At 64.8% G+C, this 19,268-nt stretch overlaps 7 protein-coding genes across 7 annotated transcripts in view; 2 read left to right on the forward strand and 5 right to left on the reverse strand.

Annotated features, from left to right (window-relative positions):
• EMIHUDRAFT_432658 (mitochondrial import receptor subunit tom40) overlaps nt 1–1,490 on the reverse strand; it is a 2,749-nt gene extending 1,259 nt beyond the window's left edge. Inside the window, exons 1-4 of the mRNA XM_005767179.1 lie at nt 957–1,490; nt 661–689; nt 520–588; nt 163–204 (exon numbers count right to left, since the gene is read on the reverse strand). Coding sequence (XP_005767236.1) covers nt 163–204; nt 520–588; nt 661–689; nt 957–1,422 — 606 coding nt within the window. The 5' untranslated portion in view covers nt 1,423–1,490. The remainder of the gene's footprint in view (nt 1–162; nt 205–519; nt 589–660; nt 690–956) is intronic.
• Nucleotides 1,491–1,853: 363 nt separating this feature from the next.
• EMIHUDRAFT_197382 (hypothetical protein) lies at nt 1,854–3,959 on the reverse strand (the record flags this gene model as incomplete). The annotated part of the gene is made up of 5 exons (XM_005767180.1): nt 1,854–1,907; nt 2,247–2,517; nt 2,621–3,488; nt 3,581–3,632; nt 3,738–3,959. 5 exons carry the CDS (start codon nt 3,957–3,959, stop codon nt 1,854–1,856), a joined length of 1,467 nt encoding a protein of 488 aa, XP_005767237.1.
• Nucleotides 3,960–6,275: 2,316 nt separating this feature from the next.
• Nucleotides 6,276–8,647, forward strand: EMIHUDRAFT_448230 (hypothetical protein; the record flags this gene model as incomplete). The annotated part of the gene is made up of 9 exons (XM_005767181.1): nt 6,276–6,395; nt 6,466–6,534; nt 6,753–6,833; nt 7,213–7,281; nt 7,469–7,522; nt 7,765–7,803; nt 7,882–7,929; nt 8,158–8,212; nt 8,288–8,647. 9 exons carry the CDS (start codon nt 6,276–6,278, stop codon nt 8,461–8,463), a joined length of 711 nt encoding a protein of 236 aa, XP_005767238.1. The 3' UTR covers nt 8,464–8,647.
• Nucleotides 8,648–10,828: 2,181 nt separating this feature from the next.
• Nucleotides 10,829–13,020, reverse strand: EMIHUDRAFT_197386 (hypothetical protein; the record flags this gene model as incomplete). Its single annotated transcript, XM_005767182.1, has 2 exons — nt 10,829–11,098; nt 11,224–13,020. The coding sequence occupies 2 exons, from the start codon at nt 13,018–13,020 to the stop codon at nt 10,829–10,831; spliced, it is 2,067 nt and encodes a 688-aa protein (XP_005767239.1).
• A 325-nt stretch (nt 13,021–13,345) lies between these two features.
• EMIHUDRAFT_197387 (hypothetical protein) lies at nt 13,346–15,605 on the reverse strand (the record flags this gene model as incomplete). Its single annotated transcript, XM_005767183.1, has 7 exons — nt 13,346–13,738; nt 13,852–13,908; nt 14,153–14,341; nt 14,433–14,645; nt 14,746–14,914; nt 15,088–15,226; nt 15,314–15,605. The coding sequence occupies 7 exons, from the start codon at nt 15,603–15,605 to the stop codon at nt 13,346–13,348; spliced, it is 1,452 nt and encodes a 483-aa protein (XP_005767240.1).
• An 862-nt stretch (nt 15,606–16,467) lies between these two features.
• Nucleotides 16,468–17,306, forward strand: EMIHUDRAFT_197388 (hypothetical protein; the record flags this gene model as incomplete). The annotated part of the gene is made up of 2 exons (XM_005767184.1): nt 16,468–16,931; nt 17,039–17,306. The coding sequence occupies 2 exons, from the start codon at nt 16,468–16,470 to the stop codon at nt 17,304–17,306; spliced, it is 732 nt and encodes a 243-aa protein (XP_005767241.1).
• Nucleotides 17,307–17,708: 402 nt separating this feature from the next.
• EMIHUDRAFT_96478 (hypothetical protein) overlaps nt 17,709–19,268 on the reverse strand; it is a gene marked incomplete at both ends in the record, with an annotated part of 3,820 nt that continues 2,260 nt past the window's right edge. Inside the window, 4 exons of the mRNA XM_005767185.1 lie at nt 17,709–18,096; nt 18,306–18,385; nt 18,555–18,734; nt 18,922–19,097. Of these exons, the coding sequence (XP_005767242.1) occupies nt 17,709–18,096; nt 18,306–18,385; nt 18,555–18,734; nt 18,922–19,097 (824 nt within the window). The remainder of the gene's footprint in view (nt 18,097–18,305; nt 18,386–18,554; nt 18,735–18,921; nt 19,098–19,268) is intronic.

Genomic DNA, 19,268 nt, shown 5'->3' on the forward strand with positions numbered 1-19,268 from the left:
CGGGGCGCAGAGAGGAGAGAGAGAGAGGAGGAGAAGAGGGGAGGGGAGGGGAGGGGAAAGGAGCGAGGAACGGAGCGGAGCGAGGAGAGGAGAGGGGAGGGGGAGGGGGAGTGGGGGGGGAGGGGGAGGGGAGGGGGAGGGGAGGGGGGGTAGACGGCGCGCCTTGCGCTGGTAGGAGAGCTCGACGTTTCCGAAGGAGCCCGCCTGCAGCAGCAGCGGGGCGAGGCAGAGGTAAGGGCTCTGGGAGGCGCGGGCGTCGGGAGCGGAGCTCGGCGGCGCGGGCGGGGGAGGAGGCAGGGGAGGGTGGGGCAGGCGGCAGCAGTGCAGACGACAGCGGTGGTGGATGTGGCAGAGTGGTTGCGGCGGTGCGCGTGGCGGTGGCGAGGGGGGCGGTGGCGGGGGCGGACGCGAGGGCGGAGGCAAAGCGGATGGGCTGGGCGGCGAGGGCGAGGGCGGCGCCTCTGCGGGTGGATTGCCTATCTCTACGATCCCACTGTCCACATCTCTACGACATCTCGCCTTTGCGGTGGCGACGTGCTCGCCCTTGTGCCCCCACTGCGCCCGCGCAGCCACCGCACCCCCCTTCACCTACGGGACGGCTCCGGGAAGGCTCTGGGAAGGTTCCGGGAAGGTTCCACCTCCGCCCGCCGAGCCACGCACCTCCTTCTGCGTGTGGTAGAAGCCCTCGCCTGTGCCGCACGGGGCGGGCGCGGCAGGTAGCGGCGGAGGGTCCGGGCGGGGGTGGCGAGAGGGCGTGTGCACGAAGCGGGGGTGGCGAGGCGGAGGGAAGAGAGGGAGCAGAGGGAGCAGAGAGGACGGGGAGGGAGGGGGGAGCAGGAGAGGGAGGAGAGAGAGAAGAGGGAGGGTGGGCAAGGAGAGCAGCGGGGGAAGGAGAGAGGGGAGGAGGGGAGGGGAGGAGGGGGAGGCGAGAGGGGGAGCGAGAGGCGGCCACGCACCACCCACTGCCAGCCACGGAGTGATGCTCTGCATGAGGTTGGCGCCGAGGAGGCCGCCGCCCATGTAGGTGGCGCCGGCGCAGCAGGTGGAGCCCTTGTAGTCCAGATCGGCCTTGAGCGACTGCATCTGCCCCGGCGACTCTGGCGACGCCTGCGCCTGCAGCCTCGCGGCAAACGACTCGCCAAACTGCGCGTTGATCCGGCCGTTGAGACGGCCGCCCATGTCGACGCGGCTCGCAATCAACACGCGCTCGTCGCCAAAGTTGGCGCCGAACTCGTACGACGCAGGCATCTGCGCCGAGCCCAGAAAGACGTTGTGGTTCAGCGCAAACTTTGGGCTGAGCGTCTTGTTGAACTCGAAGCGTGCGCCGTCGAAGACGTCAGGCGAGAGAATGCCCTGCGCCTCGCGTTTGAGCTGCTCAAGCGTGCCCGGGTTGGGAAGGTCGGCCATGAAGCGCTTCAGCATCGCGATGTCCGGGCCCGGATCAGGCTGCGGCACCGAGAGCCTGAGCCTACCAGGTGGCTCTCGGTTGTTCGCGTCGTGGCCCAGCCGAACGTGTTTCTTTTTTATTAATTTTTTGGCCTTGCTTGCGCCGCGAGCAAAATCCCGTGCCCAGCGTCGTGAGAGGGAGGTTTGTTGTAAAATTCTTTCTCTGGCGTGATGGTCGCGGCGAGAGTGGGCGAGAGACGGGAGATCGACGGAAGAGCCGCGGGGGCAGAGCTTGGGTGCTTGGCCGTCACACGTTTCTCTTCATATTCTGGAAAATATGCTTTTACGAAGCGATTTTCAGCAGGAATATAAAGAGTATTTGAGAATTAGACCCCATTTGGAGCTGTATTCTTGTCATATTCGCCAGAATATATAGACCATATACGAAAAGAATCGGAAAACGAATTTTACAACAAAACTCCCTCGCACAACACTGGGCACGGGACTGGCGCGCACTGGCACTAACACAGGTACACCGGAAAAAGGACATAGATAGTACTTGGCGAGAAAGCGTGTAAAGGCCAAGGCAGAGCGGCCCAAGCGCCAAGCAAGGCCGAGTCGCGAGTGAGGTTGGGGCTTGTGGGGGGATGGGGGAGACGGCGAAAAATATCCTTTGAAATTTCCTCCTCCGTGTGTGTGGCGGCCTGTGCCCTTCTCCATCATTAAACGTTTGTTTGCTGTCTACCTCTACCAATGGCTATCTGGGGACCTTCGAGACCTTTACCCCCGAGGCCAGCGCCCAGGCGTGCCGCAAGGCGTGCGGCCGAGCCTCGTGGCAAGGGAGCCGTGCGCACTGCAACCTGCTTATTGTGGCATTCTGCCCGGAGACTGCTCCTGCTTGGCATCCTGCGACCCTCGGCCTTGCCATAGTTTTGCCAGTGCTCGCGGAGCGCCGCCACGTTGCTTCCAAAGGGCGCCAGATCGGGGTATCTGCAGCCGTACCCTATCAACTGCTCGATGCTCAATGGCTCGCCCTCGCCGGCGGGCCTCCCCCAGAGCGTGCCCGCCGCCTTTGGCGGCTGCAGCTCCTCGGGGCACTGCGCGCACGCCGCCGTCGCCTTGATCTCGTCGCTTACAAAGCGGGAGTGGCACACGGCGCACTTCTCGGAGCGCAGGCCTTGTGAGAGCCAGGAGATGTCATACCTACGAGCCGGCATCCCTCGCTTCTCAGAACGTTGGAGGCGACGGTCCCAAAGCCGAGGCGCTGTCGTGCCCTGGCGTCTTGGTGACCATGAGTCCGAACACCCGTTCCATCGCGTGCTCCAGGCAGCCGTCGTTGCCCGTGGTGTACCCCTTGGCGAGCTCGCCATACAGGCGCAGCAACCCCACGTGGCGAAAGCGGTCCAGAATCTCCTTGCGCACCCAAAACATCGAGCCGGCGACGAAGCCGCGCTCAAACAGCCGGTCCCAATCCGCCGCCGTCAGCTCCGGTAAGCCGAGCCGTGAGACCAGGGCGTTGACGGATCGCTCATTGATGTTGCGCTCCAGCTGCTTCGCGGTAGCGACGTGGGCCGCGTCGGGGCAGTGGCCGTTGGCGATGCAGTGCCCGAGGTGGGACAGCCCGGCTGCGCCCACCATCCCGACGCCCGCCGAGCCGAGCAGCCGGAGCGACCTCTGCGCATTGGCGGTGGTCGCTGCGACGGCGAGCGACTCGGTCCGCATCCAGGCCTCGGACTTGCTGTGAATGAAGAGTACGAACGGGCACGTCTCGTTGGCGGCCAGCATCACCTCGATCGTCAGTAGCTTGCCTCCGATGTCTGCGCCGCGGTTCTCATCCGACACCACTACCCGCATGCCGAGGCGCTTCGCCTCAACCAGCTCGTCAGCGAAGCTGGTGGAGAGGCGATCAAGGTGCACGTACGCCCGTACAGGCTCGCCGATCCGTTGGATCACCCCGAGCGTCTCTGCTCGCACCTCGGGCCGCGTGTTGAACAGGTGTACACAGGCACACACCCGATGCCCTGAGCGCGGCAGCGTCATGCGAGTGCGCGCAGGGTGATGCCTGCGGCCGCTGTCGCAGTGCTCGATGAGCGGCCCACTGCCTACAAATAGGAGGTGCAATAGTGGGGGGCGCCTGTTCGCCTTGTCTGTGGCACGGCGGGAGAGTGGTGAGAGGATCGACTCGTTGTGTCACCTGCGTGCCGAAGCCACCAGCAGCTGTAATCGGCACTGCCCGTCCGCTCAGGCTGTCGTGAGCGTATGCACCAGTCGACACCCACGCCCTCGCTCACATTCGGTGGTGGTGGTGGTGGTTTTGGTGGTGGTTTTGGTGGTGGTGGTGGTGGTGCTACCGCTGGTGGTGTTGTTGTGCAGTCCAGCCGCCATGAGGCGGCGCGCTGCTTGCAACACAGCGCCGCCTTTTGAGGCCCTTTCGCAGAGCAGTTGGGCCCGCCATTTCCAAGGTCGTCGAACCAATCGCTGTAGGCCATGGAGGGGAACTTGTGGCAGGGACCCAGGATGCGAATGTAGCAGCGCGGGAGGCTGGGGAGCCGCGCGATGTGATGCTCGGGCATTTGCTTGCAAACACATGCTCTGGCGGGCTCCAAACAAACGCGTCGTTTTGGGCAACCGGCAACTGGCCAACTGGGGAATCCGCAGCCGCCCCGCCGGAGGCTGGAGCACCCGAGGGAGGGGACCGAGGGGGGGGAGGTGCCGTGGGGAGACAGTGGGCCAGCCGACGAATCGGGAGGCCGAGGCCCGAGGGCCCCGGGTGAGACCTGGAGTCAAATCAACTGTCTGAGGGGTGAGAGTTGGACTGGTTGGGTAGTAGTCTAAGTTCTGAGCCTGGAGGCCTAACGGGTCTAAGTGTGGCTAGCCACGCTGGAGTGCTTGAGCGGTCTAAGATCAGCGGGAGCCTCTTACATCGGCTAAGTCGGCCGTGGACGGCCTGGGGCCAAGAGGCTCCCACCGTGATCAACGTACAACGATACGGCGCAGCCCCCAAATTTTCTTCGCCTGCGGCGGGCGATCGATCCTTCTCATGCTCAGCAATCGCCGCCTCAGCATCCTCCTCTTCCGATTCTCGTTGCTGCTTCTTGAGCGCAATCTTCGGCGACTTCTCGCCAAACAGTTCTCACAAATAGCCTCAAGCTCAAACAAACGCGTGTCAGAGAAGCCTGTGTATGCTGGTCCTCTTTGAACGATCCGCGCGTGAGGTAGCATAGGGCCTTGTTGGCAGCAGCCAGCTTGTTGCGCTGCTTCGTTGCGATGAGCTGATTGGGATCGCAGAAGTGCATGCCAAGCACCGCCACGATCTTGAAGCAGAACACATCGCAACCGCATCGTCCGCACTGCCATCGGCATGCCGCGCCCGCCGCTTCGCCGCAGCCGCCTTAAGGCACGCATAGCGGCAGCATATGGTACGTTGCGCGTACTTGAGCAGGCGTTGCGCGCCGCAAGTGGCGCACTGGCCCTGGGAGAAGGCGATATGGCGTCGTGCGCGGCAAACGTTGGTCGGGACGCGTCCAGGTATTTTTCGTAAACCTGAAAGCTTTTCAGGTATACCCGGAGTTGGCCTTATGTTGTAGGTATATTGGCCTTATGTCGTCTAAGTTCATGGCCCCCGACCATGAGGGTCTAAGTCTGAGCCCGGCTCCGTGCGGGGGCTAAGTTGAGCGCTCGCTCGCTGCAGAGGCTAAGTGTAGAGCGACCCTCTAGCCCTACTACCCAACCATTAGAGTTGGGCTGTCTCCGCCTCTGCGAGTGGGGTCGGGACATACGAGCCCGCCAGGGGTAGACCCGTCGCGGCGGCTACTGGACCACCGTGACTTACGACGAGATAGGCATGACGATCGGCTGGCGACCCGTTAGGGTCGACAGTTGAGCTAGGGAGTGTTGCGATGGCCACCCAAATGCGAACGCAGGGCTCGACGAGGGGCCAGCGGAGGGGAGGGGCGAGCCGAAAACGATAGAGAGGCCGCGGATACGGACGCGACTCGCCGACCAGGGAGAGCTGGCCCGACCTCCCGGGGAGGGGGGGCGACACGATCCAATGCCGCCGCCCTCGCCCGGGGAAACTTCAGCAGGGCAGTCGACGCTCTCGGAGGCGGCAGTACCAGTCGGAGGTGAGGCGGGGGCGGGACCACGGCCGAAGAAGAGACATCAGAAACGGCTACAGCGGCCGTCACACGACGCTCGGCTGGCGAATAAAAGAGCGAATCAGGGAGAATCGGAGCCCTAGGAGGGCGGGCGGTGGAACCCTGAGACGGGATGCTGAGTGAGGGCCTGTGTACGTGCGTGGTGTACAGTGTCGTGTCCACTAGCTCCGAGTAGAGGGGGCGTTCTGAAGTTAAGGGGAAACCCTGTACGCGGAGCCAACCCAACCCTCGGAGACCCGTGTTTACTTTACGGCCCTTTCCCTGCGAACGCGCACCCCCCAGGGCTAGGGCTCTCTAGAGCCCGTAACCAGATCCCGATCATCCGGCCCGCTGGGTGCGCTTCTTAGCTCCCCGGCCCTGGATGTGAGGCTAATGACTGCACTCCAAGTGCTCCAAGTGGGCTTGACGTGTTTGTATTGTAATGACCCCCGATACAACACAGCCCTCACCCATGGACACTTCTCCCAGTAAGCTAAAAGTACGTACACTCGAGAGGGGACAAACAATCACACACCGACAAATTTTTCTGAAATACACGACGGCTAAAGCCGAACGAAATCGTTATTTATTGTTCACAACCTCTTGCAGGCGTGAACACAAAGGAGTGAAGCGTGAACAGAGTCACGATTTTGAACAGCGTTCCTGTGAACGATTTCGGTGTCGGAGTGTGCTGAACAGCTGTGAATTAGACAGCGTCTCTCTCTCCTTCGGCGAGGAGCGGCGGCACCTGTAATGTCGAGGAGCGGCGGCACCTTCACCGACCTCAAAAACGCGCAGACGGACGCAAACGGCACGCCGCTCTACGGCATCGACAAGGAGCTCGCCGAGAAGGCGAGCCGCGCCCTCCTTCGCGTCACTTCCCCAGCCTCGCTCGACCCTCGCGCCAGAGACCCTGAACGCCTTCCCGCCGTTACATAAATAGGCGGCGTCCAAGTACGACCCCGCGCTCGAGGCGGACTGTCGGTCGTGGCTGGAGGCGGTGACTGGCACGGTGCTCCCGCCGCAGCCGCCCACCGCCGCCGCCACCGCCTCCCAAGCACTCACGGCACCGCCGCCAGGACCTCCGCCATGAGCGCAGCCATCAGTATAGTCGTGGGCAGACTGAATGCAATTCCAAGATCGGACCCCTATCCGCCAACTTCAAGCGACTGGCGACAGGGACGCGGCAGTCACCACCACGCACCCGCTCCTGTATCTGCCGCGCCACAGGCGCTCCCGGAGGGCACGCTGCACGAGGCGCTCAAGTCGGGAGTGGTGCTGTGCAACGCGGTCAATGCCATCAAGCCGGGAGTCTGCAAGGCCGCGCCTCTCGCCTCCACACCGCCTCCCTCTCTCCCCGCCTGGCTCAGCGCCGCTCGCGCCTAGCCACCGCCGCCCTCGCGTCCACCGCCACCACCTCCTCTCGCCGCCTCCGCCGCTGCTCCTCCGCCGCGCCTCGCCGCGCGACTCTCACAGAGTATGTCTCCCCCACTCACACCGCCCGCCTCCAACCCCCTCATGTTTCCTGCAAACCTCGTCCCGCCCCCACCCTTCACCGCCCGCGCCGTCGCAGGCGCCGTTCACGGGCAGCATGGCCTTCAAGCAAATGGAGCGACTCGCCCGCCGGGACTGCCTGCGAGAGGCGGCCCGAGAGACTCACTCTCCCGCGGGTCCGCTCTCTCCCTCGCAGGAGAACATCGCAAACTTCTCGACCGCGTGCGAGTCGCTCGGAGTCCCAAAGTTCTCCCTCTTCCAGACCGTGACCCTCTACGAGAACAAGGCGCGGCCCACAACTCCGCCGCCCCGCACCCGCCCACCTCCGCCGCCCTGCACCCGCCCACCTCTCCGCCCCGCCCCGCCCCCCCCCGCCGCCGCACCGCCGCCGCCCGCGGCCCCTCGTCGCGCCACCGCCGGCCGGGCGAAGCTCCACCGGACCGCTGGCGTAGGACATGGGCGCTGTCCTGCTCACCCTGCAAGCGCTCGGCTCTGCGGCGCAGAAGGCGCGCCGCGGCCGCAGTCTTCTGTGACTCGCTGGACCCCTCCCCCCCTCCCCCGCCTCTCCCGCCTCGCCTCACCCCACACCTCTCTCCCCCCAAAGGTGCCCGGCTACTCGGGACCGGCTCTCGGCGCGAAGCCGTCCGACGCCAACGTGCGGCAGCCCGCAGCGACGTAGCTAGCGACACCAGCTAGCGACCGGCTGCCCAGGAGGGGGCCACCGTCGGCGGTAAACACGGCGCATTAGGTGCGGCAGTTCACGCCGGAGCAGCTCGCGGCGGGCAAGGCCGAGCAGCCGCCTGCCCGAGCCGCTGGTGGAGCTGCCCACTCACCAAGTGAGACCTCTCCGCCGTGAATGCGATAGGCCTCGCAGACCTTCGTTGGCCGGGGCTCGACCGGCACGTCCGGAAGCGCGCAACACTCTCTTTCCGCGACAAAGAGAACCCTCCGAGACACTTCCGAGCGGGGTCGGGTCTAGGGTTGGGTTGGGTTGGGATCTCCCACACACGCCTTGGTACACGCCTCCGTGTGAGTCCCCCCCTCGGCACGCCACGTGTGTCCCTTGCTAGCGCCGACAGCGACACAGTTGTAGTAGCAAGCGACTCCTACGTACACACACACCCGACCCGACAAATTAGGCATGGGCGCGCACGTCGACAACAGCAGGAACATCAACAAGATGCAGCACGTCGTCGGCGAGCCGCGGGCGAGGCGCCCGTCGAGGCGCAGGGCGCACCCTCCCCGAGCCTTCTCGGAGCCTCTTGCTGTAGGCGAGATGGGCAACCTCGGCATCGACGGCACCATCTCGGCCATCGGCGCGGGCAGCCACGGCACGCCCGGCAGCAAGATGGGCGCAAACATCGACCACTCCAAGGATATTGACAAGTTGGCGCAAGTTGCGGGGGCGGAGGTGAGGGCATCGAAGGAGGTGAAGGAGAGCTCTTGAGAGAGAGACAGCTCTTTCGAGCCGGCGCGCGGGGGCTGGCCGGTGCCCCTCTAACTGCGTGGCCTCCCGGCGGGAGGACGCGGCGCTTTTGAGTTTGTGACCTTCAGGTTGTGTGTGTGGGCTTGTACTGTGTCTGTGCACTGTGGTCACAGATGGGGAGCCGCCGGGAGGGGGCGGGATATAATCTCTTCTGTATTTTCTATTCCCTGTGATATGCCTACTGGATGCGGAGGCTGGGTTGCAGCTTGTGCACGCACAGACTCAGACAGAGCGCAGCGCCACAGCGGCGCGGCCAGCGCTTGCGCTAAAGTAGAACCTCGAGATTGTGAAAATATGTGATACGGCTTTATACGGCTCTTCCTATACAGCCATAGCCCCCATAGACCATAGTGCATAGACAGAGAGGTTGTGTGTGTGAAGCGGGAGAGACCCTTTTGCTTTTCTGCCTGCAACCCTGCATGCACTCGGCTCCATCCAGCAACGGTTGGTATCATTTTAACAAATACAACTCTCTGACTGACACAGCAGACAGGCTCGACACAGGCGCGAGTAGAGTAGAATCTGATCTTGGGGCTGTGGTAGACGAGATACCCACTCGAGGGTACTGACTACTGTGTTGCAGGCGCCTGTTGATGGGTCCCCAGATGACAGCCCTGGGTGGGCAATCCATATACGCCTAGTTGGACCTCAGATCGCCCGACCGCGTCCCGGAGCGGCGCTCTGCCGTCGGATTTGCGACGCCGCCGCACCGACCCGCGCCGCGGCCGGGGGGCCCCACTAGAGGCCGAGGATGTCCGTGACGGACCGGGTCGAGCTCTGTGTCAGTGTGTAATATTTGTAGACTTTCCTCGGATACGATACTCGTATGATACTCGGCCGTCTCGAACGGCCAGGCCGCTCGCTTAAGGCTGATTGGCTAGCCGAGCGGCCTACCTCCAACAGAGCGGTCTGGCAACCAACGAACGCGTGGATCCGGCCGCCCCGGCCGGCGGGTTACGACTCGAGCTGTTGCTGTATGTATGATGATGTACGTACGCGGTTTATTTAGCGCGCCGACAGACAGACGTCAGACCGCCCTCTCCATCACCCTCGCCCAGGGACCTCCAATGCTTCAGGTCCGACAGGTTCGGCACCGGTCACCGCCTCGGTATACAAAATCTGGTGCCGGCCCGGGAAAATACCCGAGGGGCGGCAGAGCCCGAACCCCCTGCTGCTCAGAATTTTACAACAAAGCCCCTGCACGGGACTGGCGCAGAATGTATGTTGTGCACCTCGCCGTGCCTCTCCTGCTCTCCCTCCCGCCGCCGACGTTCATTGCGAGGCGTTCCGTCTTTCTCGGCGGCGCAGCAGCCGCAGCAGCGAGCAGCCGACCGACGCGGGCGATCGGATACGACTCGATTCCGTCTGCCGCCTCCTCCGCCGCCTTCAACCCGGACCAGCTGGTGCAGGCGCGCAAGGCGCGTGAGGCGAAGGCGGCCAAGCAGAACAAGGCGGTTGCACCGCTCGTTGCACGCGTGCGAGCATCGACGACGCCCGGCGACTTTGACGCCGCGATGACAGACCTGACGCTGTGGATCATCGGCACGGGCGACCCTATACCGCCACCGTCGGTGCTGGGCGCGACGACGTACGACGGCCCGCTGCCGGACGGGTTCCAGACCCGCGAGTTGGTGTCCGCCTGCAGAACGGCTCTCGACGCCCTGCCGCGCTACACCCTGCGCGCAGGGACGATGGTGCAGGGCCTTCCTGAATGTGTTGAGACGAGAACGAACGGCGGCGTCTGCACGAGCGCTGGGCCGTTGGCCGAAAGCGCGTACAAGGCCATGCTCCGGGAGCTCAAGGCGCGCGCGCCTCGACAGTACGACACGCCGTACGGCCCTGTGGCCTTCTAGAGGACACGTGCCGGCTCTGTGATGCATCCTCACGTGCGAGAGAGAGACGGCTCTTTGTGAGAGATAGGATCACGTAGGATAGTCACAGCAGATTGCGAGGGGTGATAGCAAGCCGTCGTAAGTTTGCGCATGTGTTGTTTGTTTACTCTCTCCAGAGTTATCAACTCGGTCTCCGCCACCACGGTCTCACCGGTCTCTCGTTTCAGCAGGCCCCGCCGCCGCCCCGCCAGAGCAACGGCGAGATGGGAGGCGGTCGGCCGGTACCATCGGCTCTTCGAGCGAGCTTTCAGCTCACTTTGACGACGCTAGGAAAATCAATTCGTTGAATCCAGTCCGAGATGCAGTGAGGCGGAGCCTACACTGTACCGAGCACTGTACTCTCTGCTCTCTCTCTTCAGTCTCTCACCCCCGCCGTGCATGTGCATGTGTCTCTCGACTCTCGCGCGTCACGTCTCTGTCGTCTCGCCCCGCTCTCACCTCTGGACCGGTCCCTCCTGGCGGCAAATCATGCCGTCGAGGGGGAGCTCTCCGATCGCCCAGAACCTGTCGACTGCCGCGTGGCATGCGCCCCAGTCGATGTAAGCGCTGTCGTTGCGCATGTCCATCCCGGCGATCAGCGGCATGCCGGTCCCATGGCCGACGGCTTGGGAGATGAGGAGCGCCGAGTTGGGGAAGGCCTGGCGCATCTTGAGCGTCCACCCGATGGCCGTGCCAGGGTCGTAGAGATTGCCCGCGATCAATACCTTGACAGCGCGGGAGGGCTTGGCTCAAGAAGAGTGTCTATCTCGCGAATGCAACGGCGAGTGGGGGGGAGGGGAGGAGCTAGGCGCGGCTCGAGCTGTGTTGTGCGCGCTCGCTTGCAGCCCACCTTCGCTTTCTCGAGCGTGCCGCTTCGGATCGGGTCGGGCGTGACCTGCCAGTCGAATGTTGCGCCAAACCAGCCGAGGAAGGCGCCCGTGGCCGGGTAGTCGAAGGTGGCGAGCGCCTCCCGGTAGACGCGCATCGCACTCTTGAGGCTGCGGCGGCCGTAATAGTCGACGCCGATGATGCCCGTCTGGTCGAGGAACGAGTCGCTTCGGCCGAGGGTGATGCCAACGTGCGAGCCACCGATGCAAACCCCATACCGGCGCCACGTGACCACAGTGGCCGTCGCGTTGGTGGCGTTCGGGATGACGCAAAAAGCGTCGAGAATCTCCTCCACCCGGGCCTGCCTCCTCGCCAGATCGGTGGAGGTGAGATCGACGAGGATATTGGTGCAGGTCGTCGTCCACGACTCCAGGTTCATACACGTTGAGAGGTAGCCGCCGACCATACCGAGGCCAAGCCGGACCGGAGCGAGGTCGTCGCGGCCGCCTGCCTTGGCAAAGAGCCCCGGAGAACGGAGCTCCGCGACAAGGGCGTCGAACGCGGCCCATGGATCGGCGCCAAGCGCACATTCGGTGTGGTTGTATTGACGGGAGCGACGGGCGACGCACATATCAAGCAGTTTGTCGACGCCTTGCTCCAGCCCGCGGGCGGCACCGAAGGCGAGCTCCTTGCTCTCGGGGTCAGAGGGCAGCACATTCGAGTCGAGCTTGAGACGGTCTAGCTCGTCCCTGTAGATGGAACCGTAAGCGGCGCCGACCCCTGTGCCATAAGAGATGCCCGAGAGGGAGAGCTTGGGCACTCCGAGGGCGTCGCGAAGAAGGTTGAGGTCGTGTGCGAGCACGTTCGAGCCTAAATAGTCGAGGTAGTTGTACCTCGCGCCATCGGAGCCTCGCATCGCCCACTTTGGGTCCCCGTCGCACCTCGTGTTACGGACCTGCAACCTCCTGAGGTAACCCTCCACGGACGCCGCGTCGGACGGGTCGACATCCACCCACGTCTCTCCCATTGCAGGGCTGCCGTCGGGGAGCGCGCAGCTGCAGGACGAGAAGTCGGAGACTCGGTATTTGCCCCACCGGGCAGGATCGGGCGTTGGGAGCTTGAGCGTGTCGTGGGTGCATTGAAGTCTTGGCATTGCCTCCAGCACCGCGCGCGAGGCGGCATCGTATGCCTGTGCGTTCTCTATCTGGACACCCCGCTGTGAGATTCCGATCGCGAAATACATATCATTCCCCGCGTTGTCCTTCTTGGCGGTCGCCGCAGCCGCCCTCGACAGGATCACGCCGCAGAGGGCGCCGCTACTTGGACCACCGCAGTGGCCGACCAGGACGCCGCTCTCGGCCGCCTCTTGCCCTGTGGCGGTGTACATGAAGACAGAGAGCGCCACAGTTGGGCTGCTTTCAGGCTTTCTGTGGTAGAGCGGAGTCCTGAGAATGCCGAGGTGTAGGGTTCCGTTGGCAAAAGAGGCTGCCCCCGTCCACTCAAGGCCGTGACCATAGCCACTCACGTCCCGGCGAGGGTTGAGAGGGTTGTGCTTCCGATTGCACTTTGCCGGGACGCTGCACTCGGGCATGAGCTTCCTCTGGTACTCTGGCAGGCGGCGACAGTATAGGGGGATGGGGTGGCAGGCAGGGTCGGCGCTGGTGACTCGGAGGCTCATGGCACTCCAGTCGATCAGAAGTGCAGCGATGGACAGGGCGCCGAGGGTTGCTGCCGCAAGCAAAGCAAACCACGCGCAGGCAAAGGGCCCTGTTTGGGGACGCGACACAACGTGTCGAGCAATCAGAGGGTCCTTGAGCATCGTGGTTTCGTGCGACGATGCTGTGCCGCGATGTGGGACGTGCGCAGCCGATAAAAGTGTTTCATTCTTCAGCCCGTATAACCCGACACCGATCATCCGGCTCGCTGGGTGCGCTTCTTAGCTCCCCGGCCCTGGATGTGAGGTTGATAATTGCACTCCAAGTGCTCCAAGTTCTCCGGGGTGGGTAGGGGGGGTCCCCTGCGTCCCACATCTCGTCTGAGTTAGACTGTTGAGCACTTGAGCACTGGATAGGGTCGATTCCTCATGGAGACTGTCCTACTTTACTTACTAGTACTGCAGGGACGCGTGTCACAATCTCCTTTCGTCAGAGAGACACTGCTCCTTCCCCCGGCTTGCTCGGCCCGAGCACTCTCCTGACAGCGTCCTCCGAGCCCAGGATCGGCAGCAGGTCGGGCCGCGGCCCAAACGCCTCGCGGTAAACGTCGGTCGGCCGGCCATTGGCGACGGACACGGAGCGGCGCAGCTCAAACGAGAGGGGCTGGAAGAAGTCGCCGCCGGACTTGCGGTTGACCATCACGCCCCCAACGAGCGCAACCTCGGAGGCCCACTCCCACACGTCGGGCGTCTCCTTGATGCAGTTGTCAAGCAGGTCGCGCACAATCGTGTACATCATGTACGTCACGAAGGTGATCGGCTCTGCTGCCTGCTCGAGACCCTTAAGCCGCGGCGTCAGCAGGTCGATGATGATTCCAAGCTCCTGGCAGCACCGGAGGGGTTGGGGCGGTGAGCCGTGCGGTGGCGCCTGCTGAAGTCTCGAAGCTGGCGCGCCGGGTCGAACGGGTCGTTGTCATAGTCGGGGATATCTCGCACCGCCGAGGGCGGCAGCAAGCCCTCCTTCCTCGCCTGCTCCGCCTTGGCCTGGATGGCCTGGAGCCACGAGCGGAGAGGAGGGGGGGCGACTCCCGAGCGCGGGTGGGGGTGAGGCGAGCCTAGGCGGTGTCTCGCGATGCCACCCGCGCCGCGAATCTCGACGCGATCCCGGCGCATCCCGGCGCATCTCCGCATATCTCGGCACGCCTTGTACGACCCGACTGCCGCGCCGCACGCCTTTGAGACGGCGCTCTGCCCCTCGCGCTGCAGCGCGCCTGCGGAAAATTCCGAGGGGCTTCACGGAAGGCAGCTCGGGCGCAGCCTCTGCCCCTCGCGCGGCTGCTCTGCCCACGCGCCCCTCGCCGTCGATGCCGACGTGCGGCGCGAAGAGGATGAGAAGTTTCCCCGAGTCGGGAACGTGGTGCAGGTAGGCGCGGAAGCCGGACTTGCCGGCGAAGGGGAGGCCGCCCAGCCCGCCGAGAGAGAAGCCCTGCGCGGAGGGGGTGGGTGGGTCGGCGGGGTCGCTTCCGCTGCCGCCGCGCCGCGCCCTCTCTCGACCGCGCCTCCTGCCAACGGGAGACCATCACGTCGACGAGCTGCTCGTCTTTGTTGTTGACCTCGTCCGAGCAGACGCTGTGCGCGAAGAGCGTGTTCTGAGGCGTGAAGCCGCGCTGGTAGAGCGTGCGTGCGATCGCCTCGTCGAGGTCGCTCGAGAGCAGCGCAGTGGGGAAGAAACGACCCTGCGCCTCCTCCGCCCGCCTCTCGATGTACAGCCCTCGGAATGTCTTTTGAGCCTATCGACGCGAGCGGCGTGCCCATGAGAGGGGCCAAGACGGGGTGCCGCCTCGGGAGGCGGCTGCTTGCCCATGCAAACTCCTCGCTGTACTTTCCGACTGCGAGGGCGCTCAGGCCCGCCGCGACGCCGACGAGTGCAGTGCGGCGCTTATAGTTGGCCTCGATCTCCGCCGCGAGCTCGGCAAACTCGTACTTGTCAATCGAGCCGCTCGTGTCGACGTCGTAGCTCTTGAACAAGTCCATCGCAAACTTGACGGACCGCTCCGGCCTGACCGGGCGGGCAGGCCCGTCAGCTCTGGGCTGCAGCTCTGCCATTGGCCGGCTGCATCCTCGGGCTCCTCAAGTCAGTCCTCGCGACGAAGCCGCGAAACTCGGCCAGGTCGATGGTGCCGCCGCCTATTGGCTCCGCCGAGCCGCGTACAGGACACGCGTCGAGGAGACCGGCTCTCGCCGGAAGCGGAGCCGTCGGTGTCAAACTTTACAAACAGGTCGTCGAAGCGCTCCCGCTCGATCCGGTAGCCTGCTCGGAAGAGCGCTTCTGCAAGCTCGTCCTTGTCAATCTCGCCGTCCGAGTCGCGGTCTGTGCGGGTTAGGGTTGGACTAGCGTAGGGGTTAGGGTGCCGTCACGCGTGTTGAGTTAGCTGTGGCTGATGTGTCAGCATCGCACCATACTGGTAGAAGAGCGCCTCCAGCTCCTCCGCCGGGAGCTGGTCCTGGCCCGCACCCCAGTCAAAGAGCGGGATCTCCCCGTCCAGCTGCTGCACGGCGACGGCAGCTGCAGCTGCCGACTTGGTCTGCCCAGCAAAGCGCTCAGCTGCAGCTGCCGACTTGGTCTGCCCAGCAAAGCGCTCATCCATGCATGGAGCAACGCTGCGTGCGTTCCAAGGCTCGGCGACGACACGGCGCAGCGCACGACCCGTGGAGAAGGCTGCTGCGCTCAGCAGAGGCAGCTGCAGCATATCGAGCGAGGCAGTGGCAGCGTGATGGAGCGAGCTGGTTGGACGAGTCGACCCTGCTTGCTGGTGACTTCCGGGACACTTCCGTGCGAGGGCTTTCTTTTCTTTTTGGTGGACCCTCCATAAAAAAGAAAGAAAAGAAAAGTTGGATGGGATCCTCCAAAAAAGAAAGAAAGAAAACAGACAACCCAAGGGAGGGATGGGAGGACGGCACGCCGCCACCACACAGGGATTTTAAGGAGAGGTGTGTGGTGCGCTATCCGTCGCCCACCCTAGGGAGTCTGCCTCTTCCTATCTCTCTTCGCAGTCTCTCGCCGATTCTCGCTGCAACCTTCATGCCACCTCGCGGTCGTCCCACCATCGTCGTTCTCTCCCTTGTCACTTCCTCCTCTGTCGCGTCGTTCTCTTCTGCCTCGTCCTGCGACGCCGCCGCCTGCCGGTCCCTTGTTCTCGCGGCTTCTTTCGCCTTTCGGCGCAACTCCGTCCTCCTCGCGGCGTATCCTGGCCCCTCGAGTCTATCGAGCTCCCCTCGCGCAAGGACCACATTTCTGACTCCCACTCCGATCATTTGCCTACAGGTCATGTTGTTGCTCAGGTCCACTCTCTCTTCGAACACTCGTGCCTCTACGGTTGATGCCGGCGCTGGGGTCCCCTTCGGATGCATCGTGACATCTGACAACTGGATTTCCACTGGTTCGTCTTCCTCGGAGTCATCTTCCCCGTCCTCCTTCCGCTCGGCTCTTCGCTCGGTACGTTCGGTGTGGCTCACCCTCCATGCCGTGATCCTCCATGTCTGTGGCTGTTCGCCAGAGATTATCTTTCCGCAAAGCCTGCTGTGCCTCGCGGCTTAGACACTGCGACACGGATGTACGACCTCACCAGCCGCGACCTCGCCCTGCTCTGGGCGCCGCCGCTCGTCTACGTGCTTGCGTACGTGCCGCTCTGCCGCGCCCTCGTCCGGCACAAGCGGATCGCCGCCGCGGTGCTCTCGTGCCGCTCTGCGCACAACGTGCTCATGGCAGTCTACTCGGCCGCCGCGCTGGCTGGCTCAATCTGGGAGCTCAGCGCACGACCGCTGACGCCGTACGGGCTGCTCTGCCAGCCAGTGACGCCGGCGCCGCTCCTCGTCAAGACGTGGTACGCCTCCAAGTTTGTGGAGTGGGTCGACACGGCGCTGCTGCTCGCCGCGGGCAAGTCGCTCTCCGCGCTGCACTACAACCACCACCTGACAACGGCGACGGTGGTTGCGTCGCACTTTGTCGGCCGCGACGTGCGCACCTCCATCTTCGACGTGCCGCTCTTCCTCAACGCGCTCGTGCACACGCTCATGTGAGCCTTTCCGAGACACCTCTAGGACACCTCTTGAGCACTCTTCCGAGACGCTTCCGAGACGCTCCCAGAGACTCATCCAGAGGTTCTCCATCTCCCGCCCGCAGGTACGGCTACTACTGGCGGCCGGCGCTGCTGCGGCCCATCAAGCGGCTGCTCACGCGCATGCAGATCGTGCAGCACATGACGGTGCTGCTCGCGGTGGTGTACACCACCACCACCCGCCTCTACGGCGGCGCGGAGTGCGACATCAGCGTGCGCGCCAACGGCCTCTCCCTCTGCCTGTACGGGATGTACCTCGCCCAGTTCCTGCTCTTCTACGGCCGCGCGTACGGCGGCGGGGAAGGCAAGGCGCGCACGCGGCGCGCCGACTAGGCCGCCCTGAGCGTGGCGAACACGCGTCCTCCCATTGACCGCGCAGCATGCGGCGCCGCACGCCTGACCCCGTCCGGCCTCCCACATGACACCTGTCCCATGGACCTTGCCACATACACACCGGTCCGGTGTATCTCGCTCGTCGCGCTCGCCGCTGTGTGACCACGAAAGTGTGTGTGGGCTGTGAGTGTGAGTGTGACCTGTGTGCCGCCTTTTGGCTTCTAGTCCATCCCTCTCGGCTCTCGATCTGCTTGAAAGTGCTTGAACTTGTGGCAAGGGTCGCGTCCTGTCCATGGTCTCTAACCTCGCCGCGAAGCTTATAATTCCAAAATTGGTTATCGAGAGAGACAGATCCCGCCTGCGCCTCGGTTGTGCGGCTCCACGGCCAGCTCACATGCCAGCTCAGTCCCGGTGCGGCGCCATCGCCCACGGCAGCAGCGAGAGGAAGAACTGCACGACGGGGTGCGTCTGCGCGCGGAGCTGCAGCCGCTCCCTCCGCGGCACCACCAGACGCCCCGGCAGCCGAGGCTCAGCCGGCGGCGGCGGCGGCCTGTCGGGGTCGGCGAGCGCCGCGGCGAGCAGCTCGGCCGGCAGCTGGGCCGGTAGCTCGAGCCCGAAATCGGAGGGGTCCGCCTCGGCAAACTCGGTGTGCTCGTGCGCGCCGCAGAAGTACTCGGCTTGCCGGGCGACCGCGCAATCGGCGGCGAGGGCAACCACGTCCTTGTCCCGCGCCTCCAGGCGGCGCAGCAGGGAGTCTGCAGACGCGAGGAGCCACGCCCAGAGGTGCGGCCTGCGGGCAGGGCCAGGGGGAGGAGTCAGAGAGGGGGGGGGGGGTCCGAGAGGGGTCCGGGGGCCACGGTCTGAGGTGGTGGTCTGGCGACACAGGGCCGCCACAAGAGCGTGTCGCCCCCCCAACAAGAGTTGCCTCGCCCGCGGGCGGGACCTCGAGGGCGGGACGGGGAAGGCACGGGCGATGCTCGCCTCTCCTTCCAAAAGGACGTGTGCTGCGAGGCGTACAGGCGGAGGAGAAGGCCCAGCGTCGCGCCGCACGCCTCCTCCTCCACGAGCGGGTGCGGCACCTAAGAGTCGCTGCAGCCGTGGAGAGCCCGTGCGTCCTCAGAACGCCTGCTCCTCCGCGAGTGAGTCCGGCGCCGTCTGGCTCTTCTCCTCGCCCGCGCGCCGCCCGCCTCCGAACGCCTCCTCCCACGCGAGCGCGGTGGCGACGCCTCGCGCCGCCTCCGGAGACACCTGCTTGCTCAAAGTCTCCTTGGTCCGCCGGAAGGAGTGAGGCACCGAGCGGAAGGCGCTGCGACGCCGCGGGCGACACCGCGCCTTCCGCACGAGCAGCGGAAGCAGCGGCGGGAAGAGCAGCAGCGCGCGCCGCAGCTGCGCCTCCCCCGCCCCGACCGCCCCCTCGGCGCGCGGAGCCTGGTCACAGGAGCGGCGGTGTGAAGAGACTTCTATCCCCCCTCTCCCCCTCCCTCTCCCCCTCCCTCTCCCCCTCCCCCCCCGGCTCGCTGAGCCTCGTCGAATGCGCGCCCCTCGCCGAGGTCGCGCCAGCCGCCGCCTTTTGGGGAGAGGGGTCGTGCCTCGCACGTGGAGGCCGTGGACGAACTGTGAGATCGGTGGAATGATGGAGAGAGGCTGGGAGATTGCGGGAGATCGCGCCTCCTGCGTCGGGCGACGCGGAGAGGCGCTCCGCGAGGGCGAGCGACAGGGCGTACTGCGGGTAGAGGGGGAGCCCGTGGGCCGGGAGGGCGGAGGGCAGCGCGAGCAGCCAGCGGTGCTCGCCTGGTCGGGGTCGGGGTGTGTGTGGCGGGGGGGGGGCGGGGTTGGGTGGCGGGGGGGCTGGTTCCTGGGCAGGGAGGAAAGGCAAGGGGCGTGGTGAAAGACAGAACGTGGTATGGGGGGTGGAGGGTAGAATAAAAAGGGGTGGGGAAGGCGGACGGTTCTCTCCGGGGG

Source organism: Emiliania huxleyi (genome assembly GCF_000372725.1).
Source record: "Emiliania huxleyi CCMP1516 unplaced genomic scaffold EMIHUscaffold_5, whole genome shotgun sequence".
Lineage (NCBI taxonomy): Eukaryota > Haptophyta > Isochrysidales > Noelaerhabdaceae > Emiliania > Emiliania huxleyi.